Source organism: Delphinus delphis, chromosome 10 (genome assembly GCF_949987515.2).
Source record: "Delphinus delphis chromosome 10, mDelDel1.2, whole genome shotgun sequence".
NCBI classification, from domain to species: Eukaryota; Metazoa; Chordata; class Mammalia; order Artiodactyla; family Delphinidae; genus Delphinus; species Delphinus delphis.
The window spans coordinates 94596789-94611068 of record NC_082692.2 but is presented as its reverse complement, the minus strand read 5'-3'; the positions used below and the strand labels follow the sequence as shown (position 1 = coordinate 94611068).

Sequence of the window (14280 nt, the reverse complement as noted above, 5' to 3'; positions counted from 1 at the left end):
TTGTCTCGTTTTTTCAAAATCTGCCCGATGGAAGCCAGCTGGCCAAACATTCGAACCCTTTACCTCCATTTTGAGCTTATTAAACATACATAAAAGAATCTTCTCCAAATGCTACCTAATAGAACTGTCTTTCTCAAAAGAATCTAAAGTTTCAAAGACTATTTGTCTGAGTACATTCTACTGCCTGGATAATTTACTTAATTTAGTTTTGGCCAAGTCACTCAGAGCCCTCAGTGTCATTCCCCTTCAAAGCAAAGTGCCCCTGTGGTTGGGTTCTCATAATTTAAACAATTGTCTCCATTTTGGAGACTGGCAGAGAGAAATGACACATGAAGAGGCACATTTAGCCACACTTGCTCATGTTTCCATATACAGCCTGCAATCCACACTATTATCTATTACACAGAGTCAGATATCAATTTCAGTACCTATTTTTTTCTCTCCATTTCTTCCACTAATACTTAAAGGGATTTCAGTTTCATAGTTTTGAAAATATTCTCTTCCAAAATAACAAAGCATTTTAAATGAAGACTTTGCAAATTCACTTCACAGGCAAGGGGGAACTCGAGCATAGGGATAGGGCGATTACCAATAGTGTTTGTTTAATAAAGACTGAAAGAGCTCTACAAGCCACAGACATTCAAAGAGGGTCATCTTGATCATTGCAATCTCTTCCTACCTGCCTCTTTGGAAATCTGCGTGAAGGATTCCACACCTTTCTCTCCATAACTTCCTTCCGATGCGAGAGTAGACACATAATTCCAACCCAGAGCCTTTACGATGTCTACCATGGCCTGGGCTTGGAAGGAATCGGGCGGGACCACACGAGAGAAGAAGTCATAGCGACGGTCATCACTTAACTCAGGTGCCGTTGATGCATAACTAATCTGGGGGATCTGAAAAGATAAGAAATCACCACATGAGGGCACACCATCAGGATGTGAGAGATTCATGTATACTTACGACAATTTACTTAAAATACAGGGCTTGAGCTCCAAAGGGGAAGCGTGTTTTGCCACACATAGCATGGAAGTGTAGACCACCTAAATGCAACCAACCACCTCTTAACAGCACAAGAAGCATCTACTTTTATGCTTTGGCCTTTTATTCTCCTCTTGGAGAAAGGAATGGGAATGGAATGGCAAATTACACAGAGCATGATGGTTGGGAGGAAAAATAATTTTAATCATTCTGTCTAACATTGTGAATCATGCTTTACTTCTTATACATTAATAGAAACAAAAGACACAACAGCCTAACTGGAGTGTGTATAGAGACTGGTTCAGTTGACACATCTCATGAATACTGGTAGACGTCATTAGTCATCTAACATCGACTGAGTGCTGATCATCTATGAGGAAATATCTAAGTAAGCTGCATGCATTATTTAATTTATTCTTCACAAGAACATTATGAAGTATTGATAGCTCACTAATACCCTTAGACCCAGGTAAGGGGGTTCCCTGCCCCAACACCATCATTTCAGCTCTTCTGGCACTCTGGAGGGCCTTCCTCAAAATTTTTTAAGTTTCATTTGGATGCTGAGAGAGAGCTGACAGTCCTGATTGAGTGGAGCCACGTGGACCTCTGATTCCCATTTTCTTTGCCTTTAGAGAATTCTCTGACCCTCTACTGCACGTGGGATTAACCAGATGTCTCAAGGAGTTCTAGAACTTGTGCCTATACGAATCATCCTAGAGCAGGACCCTGGTTCCAAGAGGACAATTTAATGAGCAGATTATTCCTCTTGACGGGCACAGTATTTATTCTCAGGATCATTTCAGATTACACTACCTGAGTAGTCCTGACATGCTGATTTTAGTTAAAGAAAATTACGCATGTAGAAAGAAACCTTGAAAAGAAAATATTTACCCAGGATGCCAAATACTCTAGGAGAAGACCTGAAGCAGCTATAGATGAGAAGCATGGCTTAGGGTCTAACGTGAGGATGTCTAAGCTAGTTACTTTTACAAAGAATGCTCCGCAGTTGTTTCTCTTAACACCAGCATGCAGAAGACTATGACAGGTATGATTTATCTACCTGTAAGAATGATCAACTCCTACAAAATTCTGGTTGTAAACTCTCCCAGGACTTACCCTTGTTTTAGCGTAAAGATGTCTCATGTATCTAAAAGCCAGTTTTGATCTTTGCTCAGACAAAGCCCAACAGTGCAACTCTTTGCCCCAAAGATGTCAAAGCTACACTCAAGTTAATTCTTTGAGCCCTGATAATTCTACTCAATATTAACCTACTTTTCTCTTTTTAGGGCAGTTTGCCTCAAGTTTACCCATTTGACATTGTTTAAAGCTGGTTACCACCTCTGTAAAGCTCATTTCTCCACCAGCCTTTCTATGTGAACATTACAGTCAAGTCTTGCCCTGACGGTAGATGACCCACCATTTTCCACTCAGCCCATCCCTGATGCAGTTCTGCTCTATGACCACCAGGGGCAGGCTCTCCGTTCCTGACTCGAAATCCAAAGCCACCCTGAGAAAGGCTCCAAGTCTCCTGACGGTCCGCACCTGAGTAACTCCTCAATTACAGGGGTACTGAAGTGCAGTAGAAATAAAATGGGATTTGGTATTGAGAAGATCCGGAATCGAAGCCTCATGTTTCTGTTCACTAGAGTTTACTCTGGTGAATATTTCACCTCACTGAGTTGGTTACATTATTAATTAGTATAAGATTGTTTTGAAGGGCAGGAATAACAAATGTGCATTGCTTAGCATGATGCCTGGGACAGTGTGGGTACTTAATACATGGGGTAACGACAATCAGAAGAGAGAAAAGTGTGCGTTTTCTTACTAAGTTTATGCATTCTCCACATTTGACTTCCCAAGTTCTCTGTGACACATTAGCAAAAACATTTCCCTCACTGTCCTAAGAAAATGTTTACATATTCCTATCATTATTGCTTTAGAAATAATATGTACTATTTATTTAACTCTTTACCATGTGGCAAGAATATTCTAAAAGTTTGGGGTTTATTTTTAATGTTTTAAATTGTATTTGTTTATTTTTATTTAAGTATAGTTGATTTACAATATCGTCTTAGTTTCAGGTGTTCAGCACAGTGATTCAGTTATATATATATATATGAAACTTTTCAGATTCATTTCCCTTATAGATTATTACAAAATATTGAGTATATTTCCCTGTGCTATATAGTAGTTCTTTGTTGGTTACCATTATCACTAAAAGTTTTATATGCATTACCTTATCTAACCAACAGTAAAAAGTCTTCACTATACTTTACTATACTATACTATTATTAAGTCATTTTACAAAAGAAGAAATTGAGACTTGAAAGTAGACTATGACCTTGCCTTAGGTCACAAAGTTGTAAGACAGAGCAATACTCAAACCTGACACAGCCTAATGCAAACTTCTAAACTCTTAACTATGATATTTTGCTGAATTGTTGCTAAAAATTTGAACAATAAGCATAAAATAATGAAGGGTACTAGATTACTGTAGTCTAGGCCAAGTTCTGTCCACAGTACTGACTACAGAGCCACTGAAAGCAATTTTACAGGTCATCCTTAGACTGTTGTTAAAACATTTTATATAAATGTCTTATTAAAATTTATACAAATGTGTGAAAAGATTGAGTTTCCTATGTTTCATTTATAGTTCAAGGGTTATAAATTTTAGGTGAAAAATATCAACTGAATAAAGGCTTTGGACGAAAATTAAAGGGAAGGAGGAGGGAGGGACGGAGGGAGGGAGAGAAATACCTTTTCTTACAAGAAATAAAAAAGGAAGAAGCCAAGCATGGCAATACATTTCCATCAATTTCAACTTGTGGAAATGCAAAATCTTTGTGCTGTTGCACAGATGCCTTCCCTGCCAAAATCCCTTTCTACCTTTGAACAAGTGCTAATGAAGATACATCCAGCCCTCTACTTAAATTAGCATTTATGTGGCTGTGGTAAACATCACGACTGTGAAATGCCTCCAGTGCAAATGCATTTCCTAAACTGTGCCCCAAATTTTAGTAATGAAGATCCTGGTGAAGCAGATTTATTTCCTCACTACCCATTGAAATGATTGCTATCAGTGGTTTATCCCTTCCATTATAAATAACAAACACCTACCAGCTTAAGACTCATGTGTCCCTTTAGGATCACACACACATCCTATATTCAGGGGTAATTATTTGTACATTATGCATATAATGATGCTAGAATAAGAAACGAACAACCAAATGGATTTCATTTCTGAGATAAAAATACGGCTATATAAGGAAATTCTGCCCAGCAATAGGAGATGAAGAACAGCAAGAATGTATGTAACCTATGAAATATGCTCTGTTACTTATCAACTATTATCCTGTATATTTAGTTACTTGTTTTCAAACTAATGCTTAAGTCTACAGGGTAATTATTTGAAAGTATGTATTATAACTGGTACCTGAACCTGATCAAATTATTATAAGTCGTCTTTAGTGATTAACTGACACACTCCCCTTGATATCACAGCTATACTTTCTTTTTCTGCTATTGAATCTCTACCCTCTTGCCAGTCTCCTTCAGAAGTGTAGAACTGATCTTTTGATGAAGACAATTTAGTATAATCACACTTCTGCAACATGAAAATAAATATCCCATCTCCCTTTGAGCCTTCCTTTCCCCAATTTAAAAACCAAAAAAGTTTCATCTTTATTGTAGGACTTAATTTTCATCTCATTGTATTTTGTTGTTCTTTACTCTTTATAAAAAATTTGCCTAACACACAAAAATGGTTTTGCTAATGTTGAGCACCAAATAGGGTTAAAAACATCTCACACCTTTAAATTATCATTTAAAATTTATGTAGGCATTTTTCACAGAACTAGAAAAATTTCACAATTTGTATGGAAATGCAAAAGATCCCGAATAGCCAAAGCAATCTTGAGAAAGAAAAACGGAGCTGGAGGAATAAGGGCCCCTGACTTCAGACTATACTACAAAGCTACGGTAATCAAAACAGTATGGTACTGGCACAAAAAGAGAAATATAAATCAATGGAACAGGATAGAAAACCCAGAGATAAACCCACGCACATATGGTCACCTTATCTTTGATAAAGGAGGCAAGAATATAAAGTGGAGAAAAGACAGCCTCTTCAATAAGTGGTGCTGGGAAAACTGGACAGCTACACGTAAAAGAATGAAATTAGAATACTCCCTAACACTATACACAAAAATAAACTCAAAATGGATTAAAGACCTAAATATAAAGCCAGACACTATCAAACTCTTAGAGGAAAACATAGGCAGAACACTCGATGACATAAATCACAGCAAGATCCTTTTTGACCCACCTCCTAGAGAAATGGAAATAAAAACAAAAATAAACAAATGGGACCTAATGAAACTTAAAAGCTTTTGCACAGCAAAGGAAACCATAAACAACACCAAAAGACAACCCTTAGAATAGCAGAAAATATTTGCAAATGAAGCAACTGACAGAGGAGTAATCTCCAAAATTTATAAGCAGCTCTTGCAGCTCAATATCAAAAAAACAAACAACCCAATCCAAAAATGGGCAGAAGACCTAAATAGACATTTCTCCAAAGAAGATATACAGATTGGCAACAAACACATGAAAGAATGCTCAACATCATTAATCATTAGAGAAATGCAAATCAAAACTACAATGAGATATCATCTCACACCAGTCAAAATGGCCATCATCAAAATATCTACAAACAATAAATGCTGGAGAGGGTGTGGAGAAAAGGGAACCCTCTTGCACTGTTGGTGGGAATGTAAATTGATATAGCCACTATGGAGAACAGTATGGAGTGTCCTTAAAAAACTAAAAATAGAACTACAATACGACCCAGCAATCCCACTACTGGGCGTATACCCTAAGAATACCATAATTCAAAGAGTCATGTACCACAATGTTCATTGCAGCTCTATTTACAGCAGCCAGGACATGGAAGCAACCTAAGTGTCCATCGACAGATGAATGGATAAAGAAGATGTGGCACATATATACAATGGAATATTACTCAGCCATAAAAAGAAACGAAATTGAATTATTTGTAGTGAGGTGGATGGACCTAGAGTCTGTCTTACAGAGTTAAGTAAGTCAGAAGGAGAAAAACAAATACCATACGCTAACACATATATATCGAATCTAAGGGGAAAAAAAGGTCATGAAGAACCTAGGGGCAAGTCAGGAATAAAGATGCAGACCTACTAGAGAATGGACTTGAGGATATGGGGAGGGGGAAGGGTAAGCTGTGACAAAGCGAGAGAGTGGCATGGACATATATACACTACCAAATGTAAAACAGACAGCTAGTGGGAAGCAGCCGCATAGCACAGGGAGATCAGCTCCGTGCTTTGTGACCACCTAGAGGGGTGGGATAGGCAGGGTGGGAGGGAGGGAGACACAAGAGGGAAGAGATTTGGGAGCATATGTATATGTATAACTGATTCACTTTGTTATAAAGCAGAAACTAACACACCATTGTAAAGCAATTATACTCCAATAAAGATGTTAAAAAATAAATAGATAAAATAAAATTTATGTAGAAGTGAACTTTCCTGACACCTTTTAAGCACTGTAAAGCAAACAGTAAAAGCAATAAAACCATCATTCTTCAAGTCATCAGATGTAACATTTTCCCAATGCATACATTATCCTTAAAATAGGAAAAGGAAGACCCAATTCACTCTAATTGGACTTTTAAAATATTTATGCATATTTAAGAATTTCTGTAAATTGAAGAGAAACAGGCTAGGGGAAAACTACTTTCAAGAAAATCACAATGGACATTTAAGTAACTTCCATCTTCTACACACTGTAAAAACTCTCAAGTCATCAAGATGTGTACCTCACCAATACAAGCGACTGTGGTGACTGAATTCTTTAGGTGGACTGAAAGAATGACCCAAATTAGTGGCACACACCACTCACTAGGAGGTGCTCAAGGCTCCCTCCTAATCTCTCCCACGTTTGCCCTAGAAAGCAGTGGTCAACTGATGAGTTTTTCTGCAGCACTAGTTTTCTTTGGTAAGAAGTGTCACAACTCTCATTATACAATGATCTGTTTATCTGTTTATTGTTCGCACCTTTCCTGGAGAGTACTGACCTTGTTCATCATTTTGTCACGACTGGACAGCACTGCACTGGGTACAGAATACGAACCTTATCGTTATTTGTTGAATAAAAGGGTAAGCCGGTGAAGTAATGAATGACGTAATCTGAAGGAAACAGAATCCCTCCTGCACAGCGTTGGTGTGGCCAGAGGGACCCACAGCCCTTGGGAGTCATCCCCGCCCTGGGAGGGGCTCTGAGGGGCAGCTGAACTCACAGCAGCAAACACTTTTGTCACTCTCTCTTTTCCCTGGCACATTTTTCCCTGGGATTTCCTTCTTCATCACTGGCAGGTAGAACAAGCTGACAATGGATCGGGGTTCAAAGGTAAAGGGACCTAGGGAGTCACTTAGGGGATTGTTCACTCTGGTTTTTTTCCCTCTATGCCTGAGACCTGACAACTCCGAGCACCAGACACCACAGTGCCCAGAGTTCACTCTGACTCTGCGAGACAGACTTGGTGTGAAGCACTTTTACTTTCCTAGTGTTGGCAAGATAGAACCCTTCTAAATTTAGTTTTATCCCATAATCACTCTAAAGGCAAAGGGATCCCATAGGCTTGGAAACACACTCCTTTAGGCATCATCTTAGTGTCAACATCTGTCAAAATAACTGAAGATCCAAATCCAGATGTGGACTAGATCACAGTAATGCAAATATTTTAAAAATCCAAACTGTTGCTCCTATTCCAACATGAACTTGCCATGAAAAATAAATACTAAACATTTATTTTAAAAAGTAGAACCATTTCACGTATGTAGAAACAAATGAAAGATCTGAAATTTGTTTCATGCGTGTTGAGCTGCTTCTTCTTCTTTATATTATAAGGGCAGCGGCTATAACAAAGTCAGTCACCTGGGGACTTCTTACCTTTGGAAAGGTAAATGAGGTTTATGGCCCCACCAGCTTCCTGGGGAATTTGCACAGCCAAGAAAGGCAATCCAAAATGTACTAACACTTGCTCCAGAGGGGAGTTTCCACGAAACTTGTAAAAGGCAATTTTTGGAAGTATCATGAGCAATTAAGATAATGCTTCAGTGTACCTGTTGAGGTATTAACGAACTCCCAGTGGGGCATTATTAAGTTCACAGTCAGCAGGAATTTCACTCGTAGTTCTTATTAAGCTCTATTGATATGGACTCCCCCCAAAAGGAAAAACGGTCAAATACTGCATTCAGGCCCGTTCTCTGAAGCACCACTCTCCACGATTTACATGTATCTCTTCTCTAGATAACATCTCTGCTCGTATTAGGACGGCTGGGCGTCAGTTCTGATTTTTGATAGTATTTACTTCAAAGTACTGAGGAATGACTAATAATTTTGAATTTGTTTAAAGTCTGGAATTTCACTCAACCTTAAATTCCTCACAACAAAGGTTATCATCAAGTATTGCAACTCTTTTTCCTCTGCCTTTCATTTCTTTGATTGTATGACACCAAATACATTAACATTCTGTAAGTGGTAGTAACCATTTTCTTAGAACCAAGTAATTTTATGTGTGGATTGCAAGTCAAATTTGTCTAATACATATTTTAAAGAATGTTATCTATTATTTTTATTATTATTGCTTTATTAAATCTCTCTATATACCAGGCTTTTGGAGGTGAAATACTTTACATATATAACCTCATGAGACTTTGCAGCACCCTATAGTCGATACAGAGATTATTGTCATGAATACTGACAGTTTTGCCTTCCACATCACTCTGTTCCTGTAGTTTATGTGGAGATGGTGGTACTGCAGGATCCAGATGCTGTGTGTGACACAAACGAGCCTATCAGAACACAGTGTTCCTTTAAGCTACATGGCTGACTCAAGGGAAATCACATGACCTGACCGAGACCAAGGTGAACAAGTGAGATGCAGTGTCAAGGCGAGGTCAGAATTTATAGACAAAAGAAACAATCTTCTTACTGAAATGCCTGAGAGGAAATAATATAAGGCTGTGGTTACTGATGAGGATGACGATGAAGATGATGATTTTACCGGGGGTAGGGAGGAAAACATAGTATCCTTCACATCTCACACTTGGCAAACGTTAGAAACAGCGCTGGAGATAAAACTTGTCTCTCCTTATTTCCTATGAAACATGGAAGATCAGGAGAAAGCTATAAGTTTTGGGTGGTTTATAGCCGCCGAAATAGCAACACATGTAGCGGCCATCTAGTGGGACACACTCTCCAGGATTATTTCTCTAGCCATAAAATGAAGCGACTCATATGAGCCCAAGCTATACCACAGAGGAACATGCAATATTTACAAAATGAAAACTGTATGCACCATAGTCACATACAGGGCTCTTCTGTCCAGTGTTATTTGCTGAGATAGGCATCTTGGCTACAAGTGTGAGAAAGGTTGCATGCGTGTGTAGTACGTAAACAGGCTTTCTGTGTCCTTCTGTAGATTGGAGAAATACCTCTACCCATATCTCCATAGCACAAAAAGACAACGGACAAAGGGAAATTTCCCTGCCAATATGGTACCACAGAAATCACCAGTGCACACTTTACCAGGCAAACAGACAGAAGGGCAGAAATGATTTTTATGACCCATCAGGGTCCTTCCTCATCTTACATGTCTCTGAATTATCTCTGTCCAATATCCCTATAAACTATATATTAAGAAACAAAAAGTAACCAAAGTAAGTGTTTTAACATTTCTCAGTATATTAGAAATGATCGTAGTTCTCTTTCAGGCTCTGAGGGCCAGATTCTCACACCAAGAGGTTTGGTTTTTCAAACACTCAAGGGTGACCTTTAAGGTGTTTTGCTAGCAGTACAAATGTCAAATCTCTGTAGAGTAGCATCTCTTGACCTTAGTACTATTGACATCTGGGGTCAGATAATTCTTTGTACAGTGGGAAGTGTAGAATGTTTAGAAGCATCCCTGACCTCTGTCACTAGATGCCAGTGGTATACCCTGCAGCTGTCACCGTCACAAATGACTGCAGACAATGCAAAATATCCCTGTGTGTGTAGTGTCTGTGGTGTGTGTGCAGTGTGGTGTGTGTGTGGTGTGTGGTGTGCGGGGTGTGTGTGTGCAGTGTGGTATGTGTGTGGTGTGTGTGTGTGCGAGGTGTGTGTGTGGTGTGTGTGCGTGAGGTGTACGTGCGAGTGGTGGGTTGGGAGTGGGCAGGCTGTTCAAAATTGCCGTGGTTGAGAACCACTGGGCATGAGGTCCGTCAGGGTACAAGGACAACCGCACTCATAACAACATGGTCACAAAATGAAAATAAAAGGAGATCTTTTTAATGTCTTGTGGCCTGTCTCTACCTTACCTATTTTCATTTCTACCTGCCAATCGTCCCAATTATCAAAGCTCAGCATGCTTCCCAGCCACCTTTAGTCGTCCAGTCTCTTAGCAGAGAGCACAATGACAAGGCTGACGAAAGGCTCAGTCCTTTACAGGGACACAGCCAGGAGACTCTTAAAGTGAAGGAAGTCTGTTTCAGGAGAGAATGAAATCAAATTCAAACTTATTTTCTCTCTGAGAACCATTGCCACCTTTATAAGTACATTATAGTCCCAAAAATCTTGATTATTAAGGATGGTTGAACATGGAGTGTTAGAGTTAATTGAACACTGTAGCAAACTATGTGCTAGACTCTGTGTGAATCCCAGTCGTGAAAAAGCACGAGCATAATAAAATGCACTTGGAGATGCTACCGAACAAGATGCAATCTTCACTCAGTGATTCAGAAGCCCCTGTCAGGGCCTGGCAGAGCTGCGGGAACATTCATTCTCATTCATTCTCATTCTCATAAAAACATTCATTCTCTTTTATGTATCTTACTGGACTACAGATGCAGATGTTCCAGAGGTGAAGTTAAGTCTGTGCTGATCCTTTGGTTCCCTGAAAGAGGCTTACTTGACAAAAATTTCTTATTTATTTTTTTCCCTTATGAAAACGAAGAAAACTAGGCTGTTTATTTTAGCTTTCGTATGGCTTATATTCCAAGTAAACAAGCATTCAGTGACTATATGTTCATACAAAAAGATGATTCATTAGAGCGCTGCACAGTAAATAATTCCCTATTATTTAATTCAGATAACACAGTACTATACCAATGGCATATGACCAGGTTTTTTTTTTTTTAATCTGTAAAATTTAGGAACTATAGATATAATAATTAATAAGGTAAACCAGTTTTAGAGATCTGACAACCTAATACGTAACTATATGCGTACACACACATATATGTGTAAATATATATATATGTATACATATTCACATATACAGAGAGATACAGATCACAAAGGAAACAAAACAGCTAAATAAAAGAAGGACTGACGGTGGTACCATAGATAAGGTAGAAGGTAAATTCTGAGTTAAGAGTAAACTTGCGTTTTAAAGCCTCCAAAATGTTCTAAAGCACAGACATACACACACACACAAAACATCAAAGTTATTCCAAAGTATATCTATAATCAAATTCATCAGACCAGATAAATTTATCAGACAATTTTACAGAATGAATGTATTTAGTTCTCCGTGGCCTTATTTAGGTATGCGCTATGGACAGGCCTGAAATACCTGCTTCCTATCTTTACTTATTTAAACCCTAATACTTCTTCAAGATGCAGGTTTAACACATGCAAACTGCTTTGGGGAATTTCCCGTGATTCTCTGTAGCTAAGCAAAGAGTCCTCTCTTGGTCCTCAACACTCTTTGCCGTTTGTTACTTAGCTTTCATCCCAGTTTTATTATTACCAGTTTTGTATGCTACCAGACTCCTTGAGGAAAGAAACTATGTCTCGCCTTTCTTTTACGTATCTTACTGGATCACATCACGCACATAATGCTGGAGTGGCGTTGGTATTTGAAAATCACAAGTGAGGATACTTCGGGCTACAAGTAACCTTACAGTGAGTTCTATTACTCAGTTAATAGTGACTTAGATAATACAATCACAAAATAAATCTGGATTGTAGCTGGTTTTCAGATTGGTACAGTGACTCCACCATGCCAAGGGACTGGATTTTTTCACTGAAGTTCTCTTAACCTTTGTCTCAGATGCATAAGGTGGTTCCTGGTGCTCCAGGCATCACACTTCACCTGGTATCATTAAGAGAAGGAAGGGAGAGCGCTGGTAGACAAAGGCTTTCTCTTTTATCTATTTGATTTTTGATCAAGGAGATCTTGTTCTGAAATGTCCCCCTCCTCACCATCTTTTCCTCATCTCTCATTGGCTGAAATTATGTCATCTTATCATCCATACTCTAAACAGTGATTGCCGTGATTGACTTATGATTTAACTCCTGATGATGGATTTCTTGTTGCCAGGAAAAAAAGAAAACCTGGGTTCTCTTAGCAGGGAAGAAGACAGATAAGTGAATGATTATCTGGTCGACAAATAAACGTCTCGTGGCAACTACGGAGTCACCAATTTAAATGAACTTGAGTTTGGCATGCTTGTAAGCATGCAAGAAGTATTTAAAGAATGCATAAGGAACTCCCTGAGTGCATTCGTTCATTGTTACTCACCACATGGGGGAACATAGTATGTGGCATTTACATGTGGTCCACCATCCTCTTCTTCCACAGAATCATTAGATTAGTCTAGTTCCCCAGAAACCACTTTAGTGGATGGAACTGGCCTAAATCAAATACTGAAGGGTCATTAAGGTGAGAACAACTATGAGAAACTGGAATTTTGGAGAAGACACAACCAAGAGGTGTGCAAGATAACTGGAGGATAGGAGGAAGATTTCCCCAGCAAAGAGGCAAAGGGAAGCCTACGCTGGAAAGGACGGTGGTAAAGACAAATGTAGAGAGTAATGAAGAAGTGGGGTTCTTTTGAAGAAAGTAGACAAACTTGTATGGCTTGAGGGTAGGATCCATAATTCCACTGAATTTATAGCAAAGAATAAAACGAGGTGATGAAATAAATTTAATGCTTATTTAAATTGATCTTGTTTCTTCTCTTATTGCAATACTTATTCTTACAGACTAATAAACTAGACAACATCTTTCTATGTCAGTGATGGCGCTCTTGGCAGAATAGTTAGGTGATACATAAACAGAAACCCCAGGAGTTACTAAGTCCCAAATACCTCCAGCGTAATAATTAAGAGGCTCCTTCACTCAAATACTACCATCACTCAACAAGGAGGCAATTAGGGAAAATGTCATTGATTCTTCAACAAGGTCTCTGGGACAAAAGGTTTACATAGTTTCACCTGGTATATGAGGCAGGCTATTCCCTGCTGTCAGGGGTGATAAGGAATCTGCCGACTTTGTTAATAAGACTCTCCTCTGTCTGCAGATCACAGGCAATAGTGGAAGAAGCAAAGCTGAGCCTTTGTCTATTTCCTCTCAGTCCATCTTCCTAGTTCCTGGATGGACATAGAAGAAGTGAAAAGGAAAAACAAATACTAAAGCTTTGGGAGGGTTAGGTCTTAGCCAGAGGTCCAAAATACTGGTGAAGTTCACTGAGGATTAAGAGGCCTTGATATCATTGTTGTGAAATATTTGAATTTACAGTAAACAGAACTGCAAGCAGCATGCCAGTGGGGCTTGTACTGGTTTCTGCAGTCCTGTCATTCATTGGCCCAAACACCTTCCTCTGGAAATAAAATTATTTTACCCATCTCTGTTTTAGCTGCAGCTTTTAGGACCTGAAATCAGGAGACTGTTTCTTGGTTAAGTATGTGTGTGAGAAAATACCTCCTGTAAAAATTCCAAGGTATTTTTCAGATTGCAGTAGCCTGGTAGGTTCTCTTCACTGCGTACGGTTGGAAATACTGATTGTTTTAGAATTTACCATTTTTAAGATTCCCTCCTTGTATACTACAACTTCTGCTATCACATCACCTGCTACCATATCGTCTTCTAATGACCATGATTGCATATTTTTTACCTGTAATTACATTTTAGGTTGACTGCTTCCTGTGGAGACTGAGGAGGAGAATGTCATGAATGATGTACTACTAGTATTGTTAACTGTTAACACAGTTGCTTCTGGAAAGCATTTGAGATGGAACTGCTAATCCCCTCCACGATGCATGGATTCCCATTAGAGGCAGGTCTTGACTGGACTTGGGCATTTTGTCCTCTTACTGATCTTTCCTTTAGAAGCCAGGTTGCAAGGACAATGTTTCTCAAATGCTCCAGGACAGGATGTTAGTGCTAAAGGATTCAGATCTCTACTTTTAGAGAAGGGAATAACACTCAGAGAGGGAAGG

The 14280-nt window shown here is 38.9% G+C and overlaps 1 protein-coding gene across 6 annotated transcripts in view; it reads right to left on the bottom strand.

The window, feature by feature from the left end:
- The window catches only part of GRM7 (glutamate metabotropic receptor 7), an 859725-nt gene that overhangs the window by 581399 nt on the left and 264046 nt on the right, over positions 1-14280 (bottom strand). For all 6 annotated transcript variants that reach the window (XM_060022949.1, XM_060022947.1, XM_060022946.1 and 3 more), the window contains one exon: positions 680-896. In XM_060022949.1, the coding sequence (XP_059878932.1) occupies positions 680-896 (217 nt within the window). The remainder of the gene's footprint in view (positions 1-679; positions 897-14280) is intronic.